At 39.2% G+C, this 23,569-nt stretch overlaps 1 protein-coding gene across 5 annotated transcripts in view; it reads right to left on the bottom strand.

Annotated features, from left to right (window-relative positions):
• ANO6 (anoctamin 6) overlaps window positions 1-23,569 on the bottom strand; it is a 235,661-nt gene that overhangs the window by 33,426 nt on the left and 178,666 nt on the right. For all 5 annotated transcript variants that reach the window (XM_086399802.1, XM_086399801.1, XM_086399803.1 and 2 more), the window contains 4 exons: window positions 19,283-19,388; window positions 14,599-14,659; window positions 6,267-6,409; window positions 2,520-2,597 (listed from right to left, as the gene is read on the bottom strand). In XM_086399802.1, the coding sequence (XP_086255928.1) occupies window positions 2,520-2,597; window positions 6,267-6,409; window positions 14,599-14,659; window positions 19,283-19,388 (388 nt within the window). The remainder of the gene's footprint in view (window positions 1-2,519; window positions 2,598-6,266; window positions 6,410-14,598; window positions 14,660-19,282; window positions 19,389-23,569) is intronic.

The following is a 23,569-nucleotide window of genomic DNA, read 5'->3' on the forward strand; positions in this document are numbered from 1 at the left end:
CTTTCCTTTCTTTTTTTCCCAAATAGCTAACAATTGTTTCATTGCCACTTACTGAATAATCTTTACTGATCTCCCTGATTTGTAATGCCTTCCTTTTCATATGTTAAATTATTATTGAGCTCATATCTGGGCTTCATGTCCTATTCTCTAACCTGGTTATCCTTAAGCTAATGTTGTACCATGTGCTCAGTTGTGTCTGATTCTTTGTGACCGCATGGATGGTAGCTTGCCAGGCTCTTCTGTTCATGGAATTTTCCAGGCAAGAATACTGGAATGGGTTGCCATTTTCTTCTCCAGGGAGTCTTCCCCACCCAGGGATTGAACCTGTGTCTCCTGTGCCTTCTGAATTGCAGGCAGATTCTTTACTGCTGAGCCAGCAGGTAAGTCTCTTGAGCTAATAAAACTCATTATGTTACTAATATGATTTTATTAATAATAAGCCCCCAAAAGATGGACAGAAACAGCAAGGACCTAACAGAAGCAGAAGAGACTGCGAAGAGGTAGCAAGAATACACAGATGAACTGTGCAAAAAAGGTCTCAATGACCTGGATAACCATGACGGTGTGGTCACTCACCTAGAGCCAGACATCCTGGAATGTGAAGTCAAGTGGGCCTTAGGAAGCATCACTACAAACAAAGCTAGTGGAGGTGATGGAATTCCAGCTGAGCTATTTAAAATCCTAAAAGATGATGCTGTGAAAGTACTGCACTCAATATGCCAGAAAATTTGGAAAACTCAGCGGTGGCCACAGGACTGGAAAAGGTCAGTTTTCATTCCAATCCCAAAGAAAGGCAATGCCAAAGAATGTTCAAACTATTGCACAATTGCACCAATTTCACATGTTAGCAAGGAAATGCTCAAAATCCTTCAAGCTAGGCTTTAGCAATAAGTGAACCAAGAACTTCCAGATGTACAAGCTGAATTTAGAAAAGTAATAGGAACCAGAGAACAAATTGCCAGCATCCACTGGATCATAGAAAAAGTCAAGAGAATTCCAGAAAAACATCTACTTTTGCTTAACTGAGTAGGCTAAAGCCTTTGACTATGTGGATCACAATGAACTGTGGAAAATTCTTAAAGAGATGAGAATACCACACCACCTTACCTGTCTCCTGAGAAACCTACTTCCAGGTCAAGAAGCAATAGTTAGATCTGGACATGAAACAACAGAATGATTCAAAATTGGGAAAGGAGTACGTCAAGGCTATATATTGTCCTTTTACTTATTTAACTTATATGCAGAGTACATCACGTAAAACGCTGGGCTGGATGAATCACAAGCTGGAATCAAGACTGCCAGGAGAAACAGCAACAACCTCAGATATGCAGATGATAGCCCTCTGATGGCAGAAAGCAAAGAACTAAAAAGCCTCTTGATGAAGGTGAAAGAGGAGAGTGAAAAAGCTAGCTTAAAACTCAACATTCATAAAACTGAGATCATGGCATCTGGTCCCATCACTCCGTGGCAAATAGATGGGGAAATGTGGAAACTGTGACAGATTTAATTTTGGGGGCTCCAAAATCACTGCAGACAGTGACTGCAGCCATGAAATTAAAAGATACTCACTCCTTGGAAGAAAAGCTATTATAAACCTAGACAGCATATTTAAAAAGCAGAGACAATACACTGCCAACAAAGGTCCATATAGTTACAGATATGGTTTCTCCAGTAGTCATGTATGAATGTGAGAGGTGGACCATAAAGAAGGCCATAAAACTGATGCTTTCGAACTGTGGTGCTGGAGAAGACTCTTCAGAGTCCCTTGGACTTCAAGGAGATCAAACCAGTCAATCCTGAAGGAAATCAACCCTGAATATTCGTTGGAAGGACTGATGCTGAAGCAGAATCTCCAATACTTTGGCCACCTGATGGGAAGAGTTGACTCATTGGCAAAGATCCTAATACTGAGAAAGACTGAGGGTAGGAGAAGAGGGTGACAGAGGATGAGATGGTTGGATGGCATCATTGACTCAATGGACAGGAGTTTGAGCAACTCTGGGAGATAGTGAAGGACAGGGAAGCCTGGTGTGGTGCAGTCCATAGGGTCACAAAGAGTCAGACACAACTTAGTGACTGAACAGCAACAATATGATTTTATTAATAATAAACACAAAATTACTTTAAGTTCTGATATTTTAGAAGCACTGTCTTTTTATCTAGAATCATTTAAGATTTCATGTCTTTTAGAAGTTTTATTTTTGATAGTTCCTATTATCTTTATATTAAGGCAACTCTTGGAAAATTTTAGAATACTTGATGCCTCCCATCTGGTCTTTCTATTAGAAACTGGAAAACCTGAACCATGGATCTGACTTAAAGAATAGAGGTAAAAAAAAAGCTGGAAGAGCCATGCGTAGTGGGAGTTACTGTGAAACCTTGAGAGCCACTCCATGTGGTGGCTTAATTGTTCTCTGGAGTCAATCTTTTTTATGAGACTGCACAGTTTCCAGCTCGACTTTTCAGTTTTCTCAACATTTAAAATTAGATACTGAAAAACACCCGTTGCAGACTCTTACCCAGAAAAAGACAGCACTGGCACAGAGGGTTACACGTATACACTTTCCCCATGTGGTAAAGGGAACACGCTCTTCTTCCTAATTAAAAAAGAAAAAAAAGTCAATCAAGGATTTCAACAAAATCATTTTTCTCCTAATTGGTTTGCTGTATCCTAGGTTTAATTTTTTGTATGTAAATGTCACAGAAATTTATTCATAATAACACAAACTAGAAGAATCCCAATTGCCCATCATCAATCTATTCAAAGGATAAACAAATTGTAGTATATGTATGTAATGATAAGTTACTTAGTAAAAGGAGAACTAAGAATACACCAAGCAGTTTGGGTGAATCTCACAAGGATTGTGATAATTAAAAGAAACTAGACACAGAAGACTATATCCTAGTCATTTTCATTTATATAAAAATTCCACAAAAAACAAGACTATAGGAAAAATCACTTTTTCCTATGGCTATAGGAAAAAATGATCAGTGCTTGTCAAGGTGAGGATTTCAGGGAGGATCTAGAATCCAAAATTATTAATATACAAGGGGACACTTGGCATAAAAGAATTGCTCTATGTTTATGTTTGTGGTGGTGGTTACCTTCCTGTATATGTACACGTTTCAAAATTTATCATATTGTACATTTAAAGTTGATAAACACACATACATACACATATAAACATATACACACACACAGTGAGTGTGGAGAATCCTTAAAAAACTGGAAATAGAACTGCCTTATGATCCAGCAATCCCACTGCTGGGCATACACACTGAGGAAACCAGAACTGAAAGAGACACGTGTACTCCAATGTTCATCGCAGCACTGTTTATAATAGCCAGGACATGGAAGCAACCTAGATGTCCATCAGCAGATGAATGGATAAGAAAGCTATGGTACATATACACAATGGAGTATTACTCAGCCATTCAAAAGAATACATTTGAATCAGTTCTAATGAGGTGGATGAAACTGGAGCCGATTATACAGAGTGAAGTAAGCCAGAAAGAAAAACACCAATACAGTATACTAATGCAAGATGGTAACGATAACCCTGTATGCGAGACAGCAAAAGAGACACAGATGTATAGCACAGTCTTTTGGACTCTGTGGGAGAGGGAGAGGGTGGGATGATTTGGGAGAATGGCATTGAAACATGTATAATATCATATGAGAAACGAATCGCCAGTCCAGGTTCGATGCATGATACAGGATGCTTGGGGCTGGTGCACTGGGATGACCCAGAGGGATGGTATGGGGAGGGAGGTAGGAGGAGGGTTCAGGATGGGGAACACGTGTACATCCGTGGCGGATTCATATTGATGTATGGCAAAACCAATACAATATTGTAAAGTAATTAGCTTCCAATTAAAATAAATAAATTAAAAAAAATAAAAAATAAAGATAAAATCATTAACTTATCCCAGCCCCTATAAACAGCAATGATACAAAATTAACATTTGACTTCCAGGAAAAATGCATTTTTGGGTGCTCTTAAAAAACACACGGTCTCAAAAGCCTAGGCTTAATTTTTTTAAAAAATTAGTTTTCAAACTCAGCCTCCTTATTCAAAATTGCATGTTTTTTTTTTTTTTTTTGTTAACAATTTCAAACATACACACAACAAAACCAGTGCAGTGTTTATTTTACTAACAGTTTCTGAAAAGGCAAGTGTGAATAACATACTGTTTAACTGCTATGATTTGAGCTCAACAGTCTGGGTGTCTGACAACGCTATTCCTGAGCTTGTCTCAGATTTCAGAAGTGACTGCAGTGATAGCAAAGAGCCTGTGCAGGACAGAAAGTTTCGCAGATATCTGCAAGTACCAGGTATCCATTGTAAGTTTCCTGACTGAACTTTTGTATTAATACAGTGTAACTCTTGAGTTTTTAGCATTTCTATTTTATCGTTTATATGAATATACTGAGATTGTTTTTAGAGACCCAATCAACCATGTGATCATAGCTGTAAACATATACATGGCATTTCCTTTGTTCCAGGTGTTATTCCAAGTAGGTTCTATTCCTTAACTTCATCAGCTTACCACAATCATATGAGGAAACAACTCTTGTATTTCTGTTTTACAGCTGGCTAAACTATGGCACAGAGAAGTTAACAAATTTCCAATATCACTCAGCTAGTAAGTTGTTGTGTTAGGATATGAATTCCATACGTTTTATCCCCAGGGCCTCACCATAACACTGCTGGCCTCTCTATACAAAGGAGGGTGTGTTTGCAATAAAAGCAAAGTGAGGAATAAGAAGGGAAAAAATGAACCTTCATCTTTAATTTTTTACCAAGCAATGCTACAATGGAAATTTAACTTATTAGCTGGCAATTTTAAATTTAAAATGGGTAGGTTTAAATTTCTAAAATATCTTTTCCTCAGTATTTTTCATACGTTGCCAATAACATAGCCGTTTGTTTTTCAGTACTCAAAAACATGCACATCTGATTTTGTCTAAGTTTCAGCCTTCTTTTCTGAATGTACAATCTTTCACAAACACATGCTTTGACCCCCGTCTTTCATTGTAAACAAGAGAACTATTCATAATGGAAATTATTTGAAGCCTGTTACATTATAAAAGACAACTGTCACCTTCTGTTGAGTAACTGAACCTCACTTTTTTCCCATTTATAAAATGAGGGGGTTGAACTGCTCTCTCCAGACCCTTTTAGTGCCAACATTCTGTAAATCTGTGATTCAATTTATAAGTCTATAGCTGGAGCCATTTTCAGATGCTCTTGGTAAAAAGCATTTTCTTTCCAAGAGTTATTCGTATTCAAAACCTACTGTCCTTATACTGATGACTGCAAATACAATCGGCTCTAAATTTTCTATGTTGATGGAAAGAAGCAATAATGCAGATGATTTTAAAAAATCATCTTTCACTGACTTTGAAATGTTTATACAAAGAGATAGAGAGTCTTATTTTTAAATTCTGCAGCAACCGTAAAAGCAGCATGTTTACCTTTCTAGTTATACAAAATGCCTAATATGGGGCCTGAATATAGTGGGATCTCAACAAATGTTTCCCCTTTTCATCCACTCTCCGGTTTTAGGGTAACAGTCACTCTGTTCTGTGCACATTCCAACCGGAAGGGGGAGCAGTGGCTGAGGCTTAGTGCAAGACAGCTAGTCTGATGAAAAGTGAGCTGTAGGGACCTCCCTGGCAGTCCAGTGGTTAAGACTTTGCCTTCCAATACAGGCTGTGTGGGTTCAATCCCTGGTCAAGGAGCAAAGATCCTACATGTCTTGTGGCTAAAAAACGAAAACATGAAACAGAAGCAATATTGTATCAAATTCAATAAAGGCTCAAAAAAAAAAAAAAAAAAGCGAGAGAGAGAGGGCTGTAATAATGAAGGTACATGTGAAAAATTGAGAATCAACTATGAAAAGCAATGTGTCTATTTTTTTTTTTTTTTTTTTACTGGTATGGAAAGATACAAATCAATACATCTTTTATACATTTCTTTCAGAGTTTATGTATTTTTCATTTTACTGTTATTAAGAAAGAAAGGACCACAGTTGTCTCCTGTGTCCACTATTCTGAACAGTGCTCCTTCACTTTGGTTGTACATTAAAAATCACCAAAGAAGCTTTAAAAAAAATTTTGTGCCAGAATGTATCATGAGTGTACATAGACAGAAGCTGGGCATCAACATTTTATAAGCTCCTCGGTGATTCCAGTGTGCAACCAAGTTTGAGAACCCCAGCAATATATAGATTGAACTGCACGCAGACGACATCCTACTTACCTGAGTGATCTCATTGATCACCACGTGAGTGCACCGTGCCTCGTATTCTGGTCGGGCTTGCTCTTCCTGCTGCAACTCAACGGTGTCCCATTCGTACTCAAGTTCTGCCTGGCGCCGCTTCCAAAACTCCAAAAACAAGGTTACTAACAAAGAGAAAGAAAAGCATCATGTGGTTCTTCAAGGATCAGTGATGCTTCAGAAATCTGTACTGAATAATAGTAATTACTCACAACACTTTTGTACATGGTCAATAAAATCCGATTTTAATTATAGATGACACTAACACTTAAAAGAGAAAAGTGAGCTAATGTTTGTTTTTTAAGGAAAATGTTGATAATTTATCCAACTTGTGAAACCAGGCTATATCATGGGGATGGTAGTAGTGTGATGGTCAGAAGGAATGTGATCGTGTCTACCACTAAAGCATCTGCTACTAGCACATTACTGCCAATAAAAAAACAAAGGCAACTATAATAATTCAAAGCAGTCCATGGTCCATCTTTTAGTCTGCTTCTCCTTGCATTCCTCTCCCTCATTCCCTCCAAAGGGCCTGGGGGATGAGAATACTTTAGTGGTCCCCAAATCTTTATTTTCTACCGCCCAAGTCACCCCAATTAAAATAATGTTCTTAAATATGGAAATATATTTTTCAATTTGTATAAAGTATGAGTAAAACAATTTTTAGAAATCTTTATTATTTTTCAAGACTAGCCACTTCAAATACTAGACAGAAACAATACTAAGTGTTCATTGAAAATATGGTTTCAGGGTAAATCCCCTAGGCACTTCTTCCAATCAGACTGTTACCCATTAGCCTTTTCTACACAGAAATTCTGCAATAACCAGTTACACCCACAAATATTTCTGAGTCTCTACTGAGTACCGAGAATAAAGAGGAAAAAAGATACGGTGTCTGCTTCAAGGAGCTTCTAAGTGTATAGGAATGACAGTGAAGTGCTACTTACAGTGGACTTTTAAGAGGGCTGTGATCTAGTTAAGTGCTGGGTGGTCTGGGCACAGAGTCACAATGTATCGATAGCAAGGCTGTCCCGGAGAAGAGGGCCTCTGGGGTGAGTTCTGAGATGCCACAGAGCTGATCAGGTGAAGGTAGAATGTCAAGGCCATTTCCCCCAGGGAGCTGTGTGTGCAAAGGCAAGATGCTAAAGAGACACAGGAGCACTACTTTCCAGGAAGTTCAAATAGTCCAGAACTGAGCCCAGAGTGTGGTGAGATGGGTGGGGCCGCCAGGTGGACAGATGGCAGGGGAATATCACAAAGGACTCTGTGTGCCTTAAAGATGGAGGAGACATCAAAGGCGGTCAAGAAGGAGTAGAGGCAGCTAGACCCAAGGGCCGGTCCAGGATGCTTCAGCTAGGAGGTGAGAGAAGATGGCATCTTAGCAGGTAGACAGATTGGATGCAGGTGTGATGAAAGGGGACGATCAAGGATGCTTGCCAGGTTTCTGGCTTTGGCAGTGTCCTGAATTCTAGTGTCACTCCCTGAAATAAGGGCAGGAAAAGGAGCAAGTCTGAGAGAGAAGACAACTGATTTGGTTCTGATCAGCTGCCTGCGGGCCCCAGGAGAGATGTCTGGTAGGCAGATAAAAGTCTAGAACTCGGGAGAAAGACCCAGACTGAGCAGAGAATTTGTCCTGTTTCCAGCGGTAACTGGGGTAAGAGTGGACGAGCTCTGCATGGACTATGGAGGGGCAGTTCTCACTCTGGCTGCGGGAGAAGCACTGAGAGCTCTTAAAATGTTTTGAACCTGGGCACCACCCTCAAGGTTCTGATTTTATCGGTCTGGCATTGTTTTTGGTCTTTGGAAAGGTCGACGGGGCAGTCAGGGTTAAGAATCAACCTGCAGACAACAGGGAGCCTTTGGGTAGAGGGCAAACAGAGGCTGTCTTGAAATCCTGCAGACCCTGCCACGGGCAGTTGGACATGCGGGGGAAACCTCGGGATGCGCCATGAGGAAGGTGAACGCAATGCTTCCCGATGGCAAGGACAGCGGAAATGCTCAAAACACCCACCTCCTGGCAGTGTTTGTTCTGACTTCACTGATGTTCCAACAACAGTAAGTGAGAGTAGAGATAATCTGGACATTGGAATCAAGTCTGAATTCTGGTTGTGACAATCACTAGATGTTTGACTACCGGTTACAATGTTTCCACAGCCTGAGCTACTGCTTCCCTCTATGGAAAATGGGGGAAATAGGAAGGAGCTTACAGGCTGTCCTGAGCTAAATGACATAACATTTATAAAGACCCTCATGACCCTCTGAGGTAACTGCTATTACCACCCCCATTTTGGACATCAGGAAACAGAGGCACAGAAAACTTCAAATACTTGCCTGAGATAAGGAGTCAGGTATTGAACCAAGGTATGCTTGGCTTCAGAGCCCAAGCCCTTCTTACAAATGAGCCCAACTGCTCCATATCCCGCCTCCTGCTGGCTCTGTTCCAGCACCCACTCTGCTGAGATGTCATCACTGCTTGCCTGCCCAGTGTCTGATTCTCCTCCTCCAGGACATAGAGCTAGTAACTGCCCTCTGTCCCAACACTGCCTTTGTGGGTACACTAACCCTCATGATGCCACTGCTGTGATCACCTCATGTTCACAAGCATATATGGGTGGCAGCCTGGCTTTTTCCCACAGATGCTGCTGTCAATGGAGGCAAAGAGCACAAAGTGGGGGAGGCCACTAATCATCTGTGCGGTTGGGAAGCTAGAAAGATTTCAACCAGTCCCCAGAGTGGCTCCTGCTTTCAGGACAGGCCCTTCTCCTTCTACATGCCCTTCCCAGAATGAAAGAGTTTGTTCCTCATTTATGGGTAAGACAGCACTTTGTGATTCCTTGACCAGAACCTTCAAAAACAAACCATTTTGCTGAAACGGAAGCATGGTACCACAGCTCAGCTACTCTACAGCCTCGTCTGGGTCAGGGCAAGGGATCCACAGTGTTGAGTGTTCTGTACAGAGAGCGATGCCTCCGCCACTGAGAACCTGCCCAGCCATTCGCACTTTTCCCCCATCCGGGGGGAATGAAGTATCCATGGGATGAAAGCCTTGAGGGCACCAGCTAACTGTGGACTAAGCTGTGACTGACTGGCCCTGCTCCCCATCTGACCCATGCTCGCCTCACATGCAGATACTCCAAAAAGAGACCCCAGCTTTGGGGAATGAGCCAACTCTCCTCGGGCTGCACATGAAGCAGAACCAGCACCCACTTACTAAAGACCCCTGGGCTCATACGACCACACACCTTATCTAACAGAAGACCCCTACTTTTTAATTTGAGAATCCTATTGCCAACATTGCATTACACCTTCCACCCATGAAGTTCTTTCCACTCTGTCTTCCCCTCTGCAGCTATGAAATCAGTCCAGAGTGAGTGTACACTCTGCAAAAAAGGCACACACTTTATTCCCTACGCTGATCTCCACTTGTGCACGTCACAATGGATAGCACTCACACATCCTGACCTTTGTCTGCTCCTGCATTTATCATTTACGATGTCCATGAGGGCAGGGATTTGGTTTAGCCCATGGCTGAAACACTAGCAAACAGCAGGCACTGGGTAAGTATTAGCTCAATGAATGTACTGTGGGAAGTCATTCCAAAAACTGGAGGATGGCCACTGCCTGGGACAGCTGAAGGATGTAATCGTCTACTTGGGGAGCCAAGCTCGCTCCAGCCGCTCCCTGCTATGCCTGACTGACCACTGTCTACCACTCTCTGCTCTGCCCATCTTGAGGGCCTGGAGCAGCTGAGAGGAGGATGCAACTGTTGATGGGTGAGGTTGTGGTGGCTCCGGCCCTTTGAGTGCTGGGAGTTATTCAGGAGAGAGAGACAGAAAATATCACATGTACCATCCTGTCCCATAGTTCACTTGACCCAGGACCACTCGCCAGGGGACATGCTGGCCCTTTCCAACCTCAAGAAAGGGACTGTGGGTGGGTGAGAAGATGGTATCTTTCCTTTAATAGCCACTTTATAAGGCTAGCCTGGAAAAAGCTCTCGAAAGCCACTTTGGATACTTTCCCTGTGTTTATGGAATCTCTCTAAATTTTGTCACTTTAATTGAAATATGAGAAATACAGCTATTTTTGAAATTTTTATTGCTTTTCAATGAAGAAAATTCTTATTTTCTTCTTCTAAGTAAAGAAAATTACTTTTCACTTCATTTTAAAGAGCAGCGTACTTTCACGAATTTGTATCTTCAAGCATAACTATTTGAAAAAAATCTGTGATGCAGGACACGAAAGCCCTACTGTGTTTTGGGACCCACAAGCAGGTGGATAAAATGAACAGGACTGATCTCGTGAGGCTGGGCTTCCTTCCTCCTGATCCAGAAAGAAGGGTTTATACCTGCATAGGTGGGGTAGGACCAAGGTTGTAGAACCATTATTTTCCAACCCATTTCTCAGATCCCCAGATAAGATAGTGCAATTATATCAAATAAATACTTCCATATCCTTTTAAAGGTCTGTTACAACTTTATTACTATTCCCTGCATTTTGTCACTGATTTAAGGGCTGACGACAACCAAAGTACCTACAGAGCTCTGATTCTGTGATTGTCACTTTTTGTCTTTGGGGCCTCTAGTAATTTGCTGCATCTGCCTGAGTGTCATTTTCCTCATCTTTAGAATGGGAGCGTAACAGCCACTCATTTGCTCAGGAACAATCTAGCGACAGTATTAGCAGGAGATGAGTTATGAAAACTTCTCTTTTCACAAAAAGCAAGAGAAGCAATTTAATCAGTTGCTATAAGGAAAGGACAGTGAATACCCTTCCCCTTCCTCCCTGAACTTGAACATAAAATGGATGCTTTTTACCAAATCCTGAAGTTGATGCATTCTGAGTGGAAAGTGGTAGGACTTCTGTGCAAGCCTGAAATGGCCTGACGAAAAATAATGCTGCTGCTGCTGCTGCTGCTAAGTCGCTTCAGTCATGTCTGACTCCGTGCGACCCCATAGATGGCAGCCCACCAGGCTCCCCCATCCCTGGGATTCTCCAGGCAAGAATACTGGAGTGGGTTGCCATTTCCTTCTCCAAGGCATGAAAATGAAAAATGAAAGTGAAGTCGCTCAGTCATGTCCGACTCCTAGCGACCCCATGGACTGCAGCCTACCAGGCTCCTCCGTCCATGGGATTTTCCAGGCAAGAGTACTGGAGTGGGGTGCCAATGCCTTCTCCGGAAAAATAGTGAGTGGGCAGCAAATCCTCGGAACCTTGGAGGGCTGTAGGAATGGGTGGGAGTTTCTTAGTTCCTCATGTCATAGAGCTGAGAACTCAGCAGGGTCTATGACATGTAAGGATATTATACAGCTAAAGAAAATATCCATCTGATGGAAGATTCCAATACACAGTGTAGGTGGTTGTATCCAGCAATGTCTAAGCACAAGGCCCACTCTGTAGCTGGGATCGTTCTGGTTGCTTTAACAGTTTGCTGCTAAAGGCCTGGCAGGTTTTATTGGGTCTTGAAACTATTCAGACTTCTGTAATCACTCACAAAGGTAGATGAGTTTGCTTAGCCTAGATTCCTACTTCCTAACTGAAAGACTACAAGGCTGAAGATACATTTCTCAGGATAAATAACAAGGTCATACTGTATTGTACAGGGAACTATATTCAATATACTGTGATAAACCATAATGGAAAAAATATGAAGAATTCCTGTATATGTATAATTGAATAACTGTGCTGTACAGCAGAAATTAACACAATGTTGTAAGTCAACTATATTTGAATAAATTTTAAAAATTGTAATTCTAAAAAAAAATACATCTCTCAGACTCTCCTGCAGCTAGGATTCCAGATGTGGTTTTTAAAATGCCCATCAGATGCACCTGTGTGTCACCAACATCAGAAATGCAGCTGGATGGAAACAGAGGTGGTCACAGGAGTTGCATCATTTTGCTAGTGTGGATGCTGCCACAGAAGCAGAGACCTGAAACGAACAGTTGTAATAGTCACTTTCTGATCTCCAAGTGAAGCTAGTCAGGGTGACGGCTTCCTGAAATCCCCCTTCTTATGAGCTAGGTGTCTGAGTTTTTCTAGGAATCACTAGGCCCACCCTAGAACTCAAAGGTGAAAATTAAAAATGGCAGTCATGCAGCCAGCCAAGAGGCTGGTGGGGAGCATCAAAGAGAAGTAGGTAAGAAACGACAAGGAATGGGGAGGGGAAAAGGCTTTCAGAACCTCTACTTCCACCGGGAGTAGTTGGTGTTTAGCACTCTAGGAGTCAGTAGGAGCAGATGGACTGGCTTGGCCTAAAAGGGGGGATATTTTTCAAAGAAGTACATGATTTATGCAAAATTTATTATACAAGGTTTTCTCCTTTCAACTTTTATAGTTTCCAGGGAGAAGAAAAATACTCTGCAACATACATCTGGGCACAAGAGATGGTACAGGAGTATGATGATGGTGATATGAAAACTTCAGTTTTGCAATTGCAGGCTTTCTGTAATGAGGTTCCCAGCAGTAGTTCTCATCAGGCAGAGGTAACAAGAAAAGCAATAAGGCATTTAAAATAAAAACTTCATCATACACACACATATCCTTAAAGATACACATATGGTGCCATGAGCAGGGCTGAAATGTTTTCTGCATTCTAAAATCTGATGAAATAAAATCAGCAGCTCAATATGCCTGTCGCTTCTATAAACATGGTGTAGTTTAATGATCACAGAAAGCAGAGCTGGTTAGGAAATTTGAAGCTTTTCTTTTGTGTCAAAGTAATTTTTGCTTCATTTAAGAAGTCTCTTTTAATTAGGGCTATCAGCTCTATTAATATACGGAGTTCAATAGATGTGTTTGAATTTTATAGATTATGAATTAGTGTTGAGACTGAGGTTTGGGCAGTTTAGTTAAAACTGCCTCTGCCCACATGTTCAGCACTCACCCTCTTACAAGGATAAAAAAAATGAAAGGTGTATTTCACAGTGAAGGAGACAGAGAATCTTAATATATGAACTTGATCTTTATTCTTCCGTGTGGCAAATATTAGCTACTGTTTGGTCTCCAGCCAAAACATGCTAAATGTCTGAATGACAATGTGACTTATTAGGTACATTTGGCTATCTTACAGTTTACTTCATGCAGGAGTGGCAACTAATATCTCTTAAAAGTGTCCAAAGTAATTGGCCTGCCTGTTTTGTGATTCATTTGGGGACCCTTCATAGGCACAACCACTGCAAAAGGGAAATACCACCAGGGACACCTATAAACAATGGTGTCTGTATGTAAGGAGCATGTGTTGACAGGCTGTCTTCTCCAAAATAAGAAACTTGGTTCTGTTTCCTCCCCCACCTAGCTACACCCTGAACTGTTTTATCCCAGACTCACACAATGAAATTGGAAATGCATTATCTTTGAAAATGAACATTTTTTTCTCCTATGGTAGAACATTCACATCAATTAAACATGTCAAAGTCTGTATAAAATGATAATTGCCTCATTACATTAATGATGCTTTTCAAGATAAATAATATATAGTGTTAAAGCTTCTATATACAAATTATATTCTTAAGGATCACATCTGTCCTATTTATTAAACAGAATGTTGTTATGATAAGAGTAGCAGCATGTATTCATTATCTAGTTACTCATACAGAAGTATATAAACAAGAAAGCTTACCTGGAATCCCCACGTTGCTGCTTTTCCTGAACCCCTACCCCATGAAAATTAGGTTGGATCACAGCTAGGGATGCTATTACAACAACAGCTGCCAGTGAACCATGCCTCCCTGTATTATCTAAGCCCTTAAGCTGTCCTCCCATCTCTTCACATTGTTGTTGGGTTGACCATGACATGCTTTGGTTGATGGAACATTTGCAAACTAGATGCAAATGTAGGCTTAAAAAATGCCTGGTGTGCACTTTTCCTTTCCTGCTTCTCTTTGGAACCCTGAACTGTCATGTGAAGAATGCTGGTCCAGCTCCTGGAGGTTGAGAAACCATGCAGACCAAGACGAGGTGGCCCGGTTGAGCCCTGTACACCAACCCTGCTTGGCGAATTTCCCACCTGACACGAGAACCATGAGAAATAATACATGTGGGTTTTAAGCCACTACATTTTGAGGTAGTTTTTTTATGCAGTAATTGATACAATGGCCCTAAGAATTATAAATGTGGAGTTCCAGGGGAGCTGAAGCTTGGGCAATCCAAGAGACTGAAAGTGGGTTGTTTTGATAGTCTCTGTATATAAAACCGTATAAAGATGTTAAGTTCAGTACTTATGTGATTTTAGGGTTTTTGTTTGTTTGATTTCAGTTAAGAGGCAAAAGGAAACTGAAAAAAAAAAATATATATATATATATATATAACTTACCCCACACCCCCATAAATACTGCAAAGACTAGGGTTCCAAAACTGTCAAAGATGCACAATTTCTGTAAAATACAATAATGACATTTACATGAATTATGTTCTTCACCTACTAAATTCATCAAATATGCACTGCTTTGTATATCTTACAGTCTGGAAATTTCTTTTAAATCTGTTGCCTAGTTTGACAATCACCATATCTACTACATACTTACAGACGAGATTTCTCATTCTCCTGAAAGCACATAGCTTTTACCAGACTACATTTTCCAAAGGAATCTTTCTGTGTCTTGATAAAGAAATAAGCACAGCTGCTAAGATTCCATTTTGCGGAAAGCCTCTAACATACTTTTGAATAACAGCCTCTTTTTATGGACGATCAGAATGAATTTGAGGAAACAGAATGGCCCAAAGAGTACAATGAACTCCAAACAACTTTGAGATTTATGATTTGCATCTTATCATCCCACCCTGGTCAGAGGGCAAGTTCCCGAATTCCTGGTTTTCTTGTTAAGAGAAGCACAAAACTGGTGTTTACTTTAAGATGGCTCTCCTCCAGAGCTTGTTTTCCTCAAATCCAATGATGACTTTTCTATCATGGCTGACAGAAGCTTTCATCAGGATAAAGATGCAAAAGTGCTTTTGCTGACATTACAAAGGGTACAATGATCACGAATGAATACACTACATACTCTATTTACTAGCTTACTAATTTTCAAATTTTTGCTAATTGTCTCCCTCTATTAATTCCTGAAAAATTTTCCAATTAGCTACCAATTTTTCATCAGTGAGCATTTTTATATCTCCTAAAAAGGTCTATAAAATTAGTAGAAAAAGTGGCAAACACATTATCAACTTTATGAAAGAGCTTATGAAAAGTAAAGAAGACATGCTAGAAAAGGAAGCTATAGGCTAAAAATAAATAAAAGCAAACTCTTCAGTGCTAAAGAAAATTCAAAGCTGCTTCTAAGTAAAGAACTTGACTTTTTAAAAGTTCTTTCTGGGTTGCCCTTATACTGATGCAAAATGAATAAACTTCCATCTAAATAAAATATAAGTTAAGGTTATTTTTGTAAAATAATATCCACCTACCCATCTTCCTTTTTTTTTTTTTTTTCAATAATAGGACTATTTAATTAAACATATGAACGTACTGATTTTGTACAACACGCATTTCTTCCTTTCCTCTGCCCCAGGAAGCCAGCGCTCTAGAACCCCATGTTTATAAAAACACACTTTGGCAGCTACTATGCAAGGTGAAAAGAGTGCAATTCCCAAAGTAACAACACGTAACCAAAGTGGGCAACAGAAAAAGGCAGAGGGGAGTGGGCCCAGTGCTGCTCATCTTCTTCTTTTTTTTTTTTCCTTCTTTTCTTTTTTATTTCTTTCTTTTTTTTTTCTCTTTATTAGGTTGGCACTAGTTCTTTTTTTTTTTTAATTTAATATATTCCTTACAAATTTAAGAACCCATCCTGAACCCTCTCTCAAGAGGAAACAATTTAAGAACAGAAACTCTTGAGCATTATTTAAGCAGTACTGCCCAACTCTCTTGGTAGCATCTCTCTTTCAATTCCATTTATCTTGATGTTGTAACTAACTAATCTGTTACTTCTTTAAGAAATACTGCCCTAGTTTATATCCTTTTCAGTGGCCCACATCCCTTTGAGCTTCAAAAACACAGAAGTCGCTCAGTCCTGTCTGACTCTTTGCAACCCCATGGATTGTAGCCCACCAGGCTCCTCAGTCCATGGGATTTTCCAGGCATGAATACTGGAGTGGGTTGCCGTTTCCTTCTCCACCGATCTTCTTATATATCCTTTTCCAAATCATGTAGATGCCCCTCAATCACACATATATTTCCTGAGCAGAAAGAATAGTCCCAAACTGTCATTCAGTTACTCCTCTCAAAAATCCAGCTTAAGGAAGACAGAATTACCAAATGAGTGATCAATCTGGGGAACAGTGCTCCCCACCTACTCTAGTCCTAGGATTACACAGAACACAGATTTCAAATCTTTTAGCTTTGACTCTCTTGAACCATCTTTTCCAAGCTCTCTTTTAATGTCATGTCTTACCCTTTATTGAAAAATTATTAGAGGAAAAGCCCTATGAAATACAGTTCTGCGTGTTATAATGTTAGTACTAAAGATTCTGTTCAGTGTTACCTCTCTTCTAGGAATCAGTGCAAACCTCTCTCTATGTGATACCTCCCTATTTGCCCTGATGCCTCTACCCTCCCACTCAAGTAAGAGAAAATCTTATTATGCTGACAAAAAGCCACTAAAAGCACATCTGTCAATACCAGAGAAGTGGGAGGGAAAGGAGCAGCAAGAAAAGGCAAGTGTACTGCTAAGGCCAAGCTCACCGCAGCTGCTGAGCTCAAGACATCTTGCAAAGCAAGATGTGCCTTGCACTCCTATGAGAGAGAGTTAGGTGGCTCGGAGGAAGTTACCATTTTTGCCATATGGGTAAGAATCAAGGAACTGAAAGTGTAAGATGGTTGGCCTCTCTGCTCTACATGCCCCAGAAACAACATGGAAGCAGGAAGTAAGGCGGAAGATAAGCAAAGAGTTTTCTTGGTAAGAAGCTTAGCTTAGCTTGCTTGGCAGGATGGCAGAGAGGGAAAGCTGGCTGTGCTAACAGTGGCCTCGAGTCAGCACACTGCTTTAGTCATGTGGAGCAGGAAGGCAGAGAGAGCTGTACATGCGGGCATGATGATTTTAAGTGGATGATAGAAATCTAGAAAAGTGACAATTTGCTATGCTTTCTTCCTGCAAAGGAACAAAATCAAAATTATGTAACAATGCATTTCAAAGACCTAAACGTTATAACTTAACCATATTTCCTCTTTATCTTGCCAGCTAAAAAGCTAAGAACTTTAATGCTCAATCACAAAACCAGTATCAATCCTGATTATTTCCATAACTGTTTCTTCATTTCCTTGATCCTGATTATCTATTTCTAATTTATTAATAATTCTGGCATATATATCTAGTGAATTTTTCATCACTTTCCAAAAGGAAAGAAATGACTATAAATAAATGAAGAAATGATTGAATTAACCAACAAACAGGAAAGGTGTTTCTCTTTTTTCCTTTTTTACCTTATTTTTTCATTTCATTCTTTTATTTATATTCTTTTATACACTTCCCTCCCTTTGTAAATCACTCTGAAAAGACTCAAAGGATTTTTTTTTGAAACTGGAAGAGAATGATTCACTTTTTTTTCCCCAAAACATGAGAGTATGAAAATTTCTTAAAGAAAATGGAATTTCCATTTGTACTCTGTGGAGTACAGTTTGCCTCTGGTCTTATCCCCCGCACTTGCCTTAAATCCTGTGACCTGGGGATACCCACTAAGGCCCTTTATGAGTCAACAGTACTGGAAGGCAGCTTCTCTCTTACTACCTCCAAGTCTTTCACTTTGAGCGACCTCTGATGGTTATTTATAGTCTAGAACTTGTGTTGGTTGAAGGGGAGTGGGCGATGAAATCTAATTTAACTCATAAGGTATAAAAATACATGTGTTGACAAGATCCTGAGATCCTCTTAATTAAGTGGTGGAGCAATTTTTCTGAGTTTGATTCAAGAGTGAAGTGCATGGTCGTACAGTCAGCCAGTGAGGAACATGGTAATAGCAAGGAAGGCAGATGTGTTGTCATTTTCTGGCTTGTCTGTCACTAGGCGGGTGGTTGAGCAAATTATTTAATCCTGCAGATTCAGTGTTCTAATCTGTAAAATAGAGGTAACACCTGTTCTGCCTGCCTCACAGCACTGTTTTGTATGTCAAGTGATAATACAGGTATGAGTATAACTTGGCGAAGTCTGAACTATAAAGTTGCATCACTATATTAGCTGTGTATTCAGTTAAAGTAAGACTTACATGGAGCAGATCAGAATATTCTGAGATCATAGAAATATTCCTAAACTTTCAGAGCAGAGTGAGGGGACAGAGAGATCAAGACAGGGAAGAATTCTATGAAGGTCAAAGTTATCAGGAAAACCTTCTGAAGCAAGCCAACCATCTTTCTTCCTGTCTAGCCTTTCTGGCATGCCTTTCAGGAAGCTCCCTCCAGTCTCAATGCCTTTGCTAAACCTCCTGGATTTTAAGAAGTCATATAGCTCAAGACCATCTATCTGCATGTGTAAGGGGAACCAGATGTGTTTGGTAGGAATGTTTAGAGACAAAGTGAATATCTGTTACCATTTGAAGACAAAACCTTTCTTATGCATTTTTATAAATACAGTCTAAATCTGATCTGCAAAGTCTTTAAAAATCCAAGGAGAGTTTCAGCATACTTTCAAAGTGGAAAAACAAGTACAGATTTCAGGTTTCCATTCACTTGAATTAAGGAAAATACTTATAACAGTAAACCTATTAAATAGTATTTATGAGATAAGCCAGGTTTGAGAAATCTGCTTTGATTACTTGAAACACTCAAGCAGTTTCAATTCCACAGTTCTTCACTGACCTTTCAGGAGATTATTGATAAGGCTTTTCATTTCAATGTATTATTTATAAACAAGGAATAACACATGTATTTTATATCTATCTTTGAAAATGAAGGCTTAGCTGAAAATTACCTTTCTAAATTCCTCAAGAGGAAAAAAATTTAAGCACTATGTTGTACTAAATTTATTAGAAGGCAAAAAAAGCTTTCATTACTTGTAAATGTTTGAAAGAAATACCTTTGAGGACTCGCAAGTAACATTGAGTGACCAGAATGGACACTCATCATCACACTGAGGACACATTATGATCTGGCCGCCAATATTAGGATCACAAACTTCTTTGCTAAAGGAAAGAGAAAAATAAAGTTTAATTTTTAAAAATTTAATGAACAAGACTTTTTATCAGAATGATAAGATCCAACATCCATTCATGATAAAAAACTAACTAAATTCTTATAAAACTAGGAATGGAAATGAACTTCATTAACCTGATAAAATCTTGCCATATAAAACCTATAAAAGACATTATACTTAACAGTAAAAGGTTGAAAGTATTTCCTTTACATCAGAAACAAGATAATATGTCCCACTACCATCACTTCTTTTCACTGGTTGTGATACCACTGCCAACATAGTTAATAAAAAAAAACAAAAAAAACAAAGACAGGGGGAATGGCAAGGAAAAAAACCTGCTATCCCTAATAAATTACATAATTGTTTATATGGACAACTCAATAAAACTTGCATATAAATTATGAGAATAAATGAGTTTAGTAAGTTTGCTGGACACAAAATCGGTATATAATATATATATGTAGGGTCCCAAAAAAGAAATTGTGTCTCTAAAGACCTGCCACAGTTAAGAATTTTAATTTTTTATAACTGTTTTTCAACAACTTAAAAATATGAAGAGCCCAGGAACAAAAATCTAATTCAAAATGTACAAAATTTATATGGGGAAAATGTTAAAATTGTTGTAAAAGAGTGAAGAACCTATATAAATAGGTAAATTATCATGTTCATCATTTGGAAGAATCAATACTTGAAGATGTCATTTCTCCCTTATTTGAGCTATAAATTTAATAGAAAAGAAAAGCCTCAGAACAGTCAAGACATCTCCTAAAGAACAAGGTGCTACTGGGGTTGTTTAGTTGCTAAGGTCTTGTGACTCTACAGACTATAGCCCACCAACTTCTGTTCATGAGATTTTTCAGACAAGAATACTGGAGTGGGTTGCCATTTCCTTCTCCAGGGGATCTTCTCAACCCAGGGATCAAACCCACATCTCCTGAATTGACAAGCAGATTCTTTACCAGTCAATCACCTGGGAAGCCCTTTAAGTTAAGAAAAACTGAGCAAAAGAGAAAAACAGAGTTCAGCAAGAGACCTCTGCATACACCAAAACTGATATATAATAGGCACCATCGACCCAGCAAACCAGTAAGGTAAAAACTGATGTTTGAATAAACAGGGCTGCTGCAGTGGAATATCCATACAGAACAAGGTGAAAGTGAACCCCTAAATCCTATTACATATAAATCAAATTCCAGGTGGAAAATAAAACTGAAAAAGTACCAATTTACAGAAGAGTATCTAGATAACCTTGGGGTAAAGGAAAATACTACTAAAGAAAAACAAAAAAGCATAAATCATAAAGAAAAATATTAATACATTCAAAATCTTTTAAAAGTAAGAACCTCATTAAAGCACTACAAAGAGAGGGGGGAAAAAATAGCCACAGACTGGCAGAAGTTTTGCAATATACAGGAATGACAAAGGACTACTCACAAGTTTAAAAACTCCAGCAAGTTAGTAAGAAAAAACCAGCAAACTATTAATAACAACAGGTTGCACACTGCTCACTCTAGGAGAAGCTATGCAGATTGACTTCAATGTGAATGGGATTGGAATTGCAGAATTAGTTAGCACTGCAAATAACTCAGTAAAAAATAACTGGGCATGAGAAACACTTCAAGAATATCTGAGTAAAGATCTTGGAAAACATGCCCCTCCACAAAGCAAAGAACTTGACAAAATCTGTCAAAATTAACCTCTGCAGAACTGCAGAAACTAAACAAAGGTTTCCAATAGTATGAGAAGTGTTTATTTGAGAAAAAACAACTAAATCTTTTCCATAAAATAGTGAGTTTTGTGGCATTTTAACTTGGCTTATCCCCATCCCCATAACCTCAGCTTCATGTTGCCCATTAAAGCCAACAGTCTAACAACCAAGGTATCCTCAGTTCAGTCCAGTTCAGTTGCTCAGTCATGTCCGACTCTGTGACCCCATGGACTGCAGCACGCCAGGCTTCCTTGTCCATCACCAACTCCCAGAGTTCACTCAAACTCCATGTCCATCGAGTCGGTGATGCCATCCAACCATCTCTTCCTTGTCATCCCCTTTTCCTCCCGCCTTCAATCTTTCCCAGCATCAGGGTCTTTTCCAATGAGTCAGTTCTTCACATCAGGTGGCCAAAGTACTGGAGTTTCAGCTTCAGCATTGGTCCTTCCAATGAATATTCGGGACTGATTTCCTTTAGGATCTCCTTGCTGTCCAAGGGACTCTCAAGAGTCTTCTCCAACACCACAGTTCAAAAGCATCAATTCTTTGGTGTTCATTCAGGTTTCTTTTGGTTCAACTCTCACATCCATACATGACTACTGGAAAAACCATAGCTTTGACTAGATGGACCTTTGTTGGCAAAGTAATGTCTATGCTTTTAAATATGCTGTCTAGGTTGGTCATAGCTTTTCTCCCAAGGAGCAAGCATCTTTTAATTTCACGGCTGCACTCACCATCTGCAGAAAGCTCAAGAAAATAAAGTCCATCACTGTTTCCACTGTTTCCCCATCTATTCGCCATGAAGAGATGGGACTGGATGCCATGACCTTCTTTCTTTGAACGTTGAGTTTAAAGCCAGCTTTTTCACTCTCCTCTTTAACTTTCAAGAGGCTCTTTAGTTCTTCTTTGCTTTCTGCCATAAGGTTGGTGTCATCTGCATATGTGAAGTTATTGATATTTCTTCCGGCAATCTTGATTCCAGCTTGTGCTTCATCCAGTCCAGCATTACTCATGATGTACTCTTTGGCTTTAGAGATCCAGATAAACTGATAGTGAACATAACAACTGCCTGATGGAATGCTGAAGGCATTCGCCAACATGCAAACACAGAGCCACCTGGCAAAGGCTCAATAAAATGATTGATTCCAGGCATTGAAAGAAATCACTGTCCAATCATTAGCAGATAACTAAGCTTTTGTATACAGACCTCGTGGCCGTGCATGATAAACAATATAACTTTACAGAATTTGTTCAGGAAACTAACTAAATAAATCCTATCATCAGCAGCAATGACAATAGAAGCAATAATAAGCTCTGAGGAGGGGTAAAATCTGGTTTTCAGATTGACCACATTATAATTAAAATGCCCAGTTTTCAACAAAAAATTACAAGGTACATAAAGAAACAGAAAAGTTTGGCCATGACACAGGGTGAAAAAGAAGCCAATAGAAACTCCCTGAGGATGTCCAGAAATTGGACATACTAAATGAAGACACAAATAAGCAATTATACATATGTTCAAAGAACTAATAGAAATCACACCTAAAGAAATAAAGTATGTGAGCATCTTACTGTACAGAGAATATGAACAGATAAAAATTACTTGAAGACCAACTAGAAATTCTAGAGATATAAATATAATGAGTAAAACAAAAAATTCACTAGAGAGGTTCCTTTGCAGAATGAACTGGATGAAGAAAAAGTCAGCTAACTTAACATTAGGTCTATTGAGATTATCTTGTCTGAGAATCACAAAGAATAAGGAATGACAAAAAATGAATGTAGCCTCAGAGATGAGTGGGACACCATCAAAAATACACATAATAGGAGAGCCAGAAGGAATGAGAGAAAGAAAGAGGCAGAAAGAATATGTGAAGAAATAATGGCTGAAGAACTTTCAAAATTTGATGAAAGCAAATTAATATAAATTAATTTGTATATCCAAGAAGCTCAACAGGCTCAAAGTAGAATAAACAGAGAAATCCAGACATAAGCACATCAGACTCAGTGTATCAAAAGTCAAGAACAAAGATAGAATTCTGATAGTCGAAAGAGAAAAGTCATTCCACATATACAAAGACTCTTCAGTAAGATAAGCAGTTGATTCCTAATCAGAAACCATGGAAACCAGAAGGCAGTTGGATCATACTGTCAAAATGCTAAAAAAGGAAAAGATTGTCAACCAAGTAGTCTATATGCTGCAAAACCATTTTTTCAAAAACAGAGGAGAAATGATGACACTCCTACAAAAATAAAATCTGAAAGACTCCTTTGCTAGCAGACCTGCCCTACTAGAAACACTAAGAAGAATCCTTCAGGCTTAAATGAAAGTACACTAGGCAGTAAGTCAAACTCACTTGAAAAACTAAGGATCGCTGGTGAGGTAACTACATAGGTTAAAAAACATATATAATATATATAAATACATTTTTACATAATATATATTTATATATATTAAGTGC

The sequence above is a fragment of the Bos grunniens genome, chromosome 5 (assembly GCF_055505025.1).
Source record: "Bos grunniens cultivar Pamir isolate PY7600 chromosome 5, Bosgru_T2T1.0, whole genome shotgun sequence".
Taxonomy (NCBI): domain Eukaryota; kingdom Metazoa; phylum Chordata; class Mammalia; order Artiodactyla; family Bovidae; genus Bos; species Bos grunniens.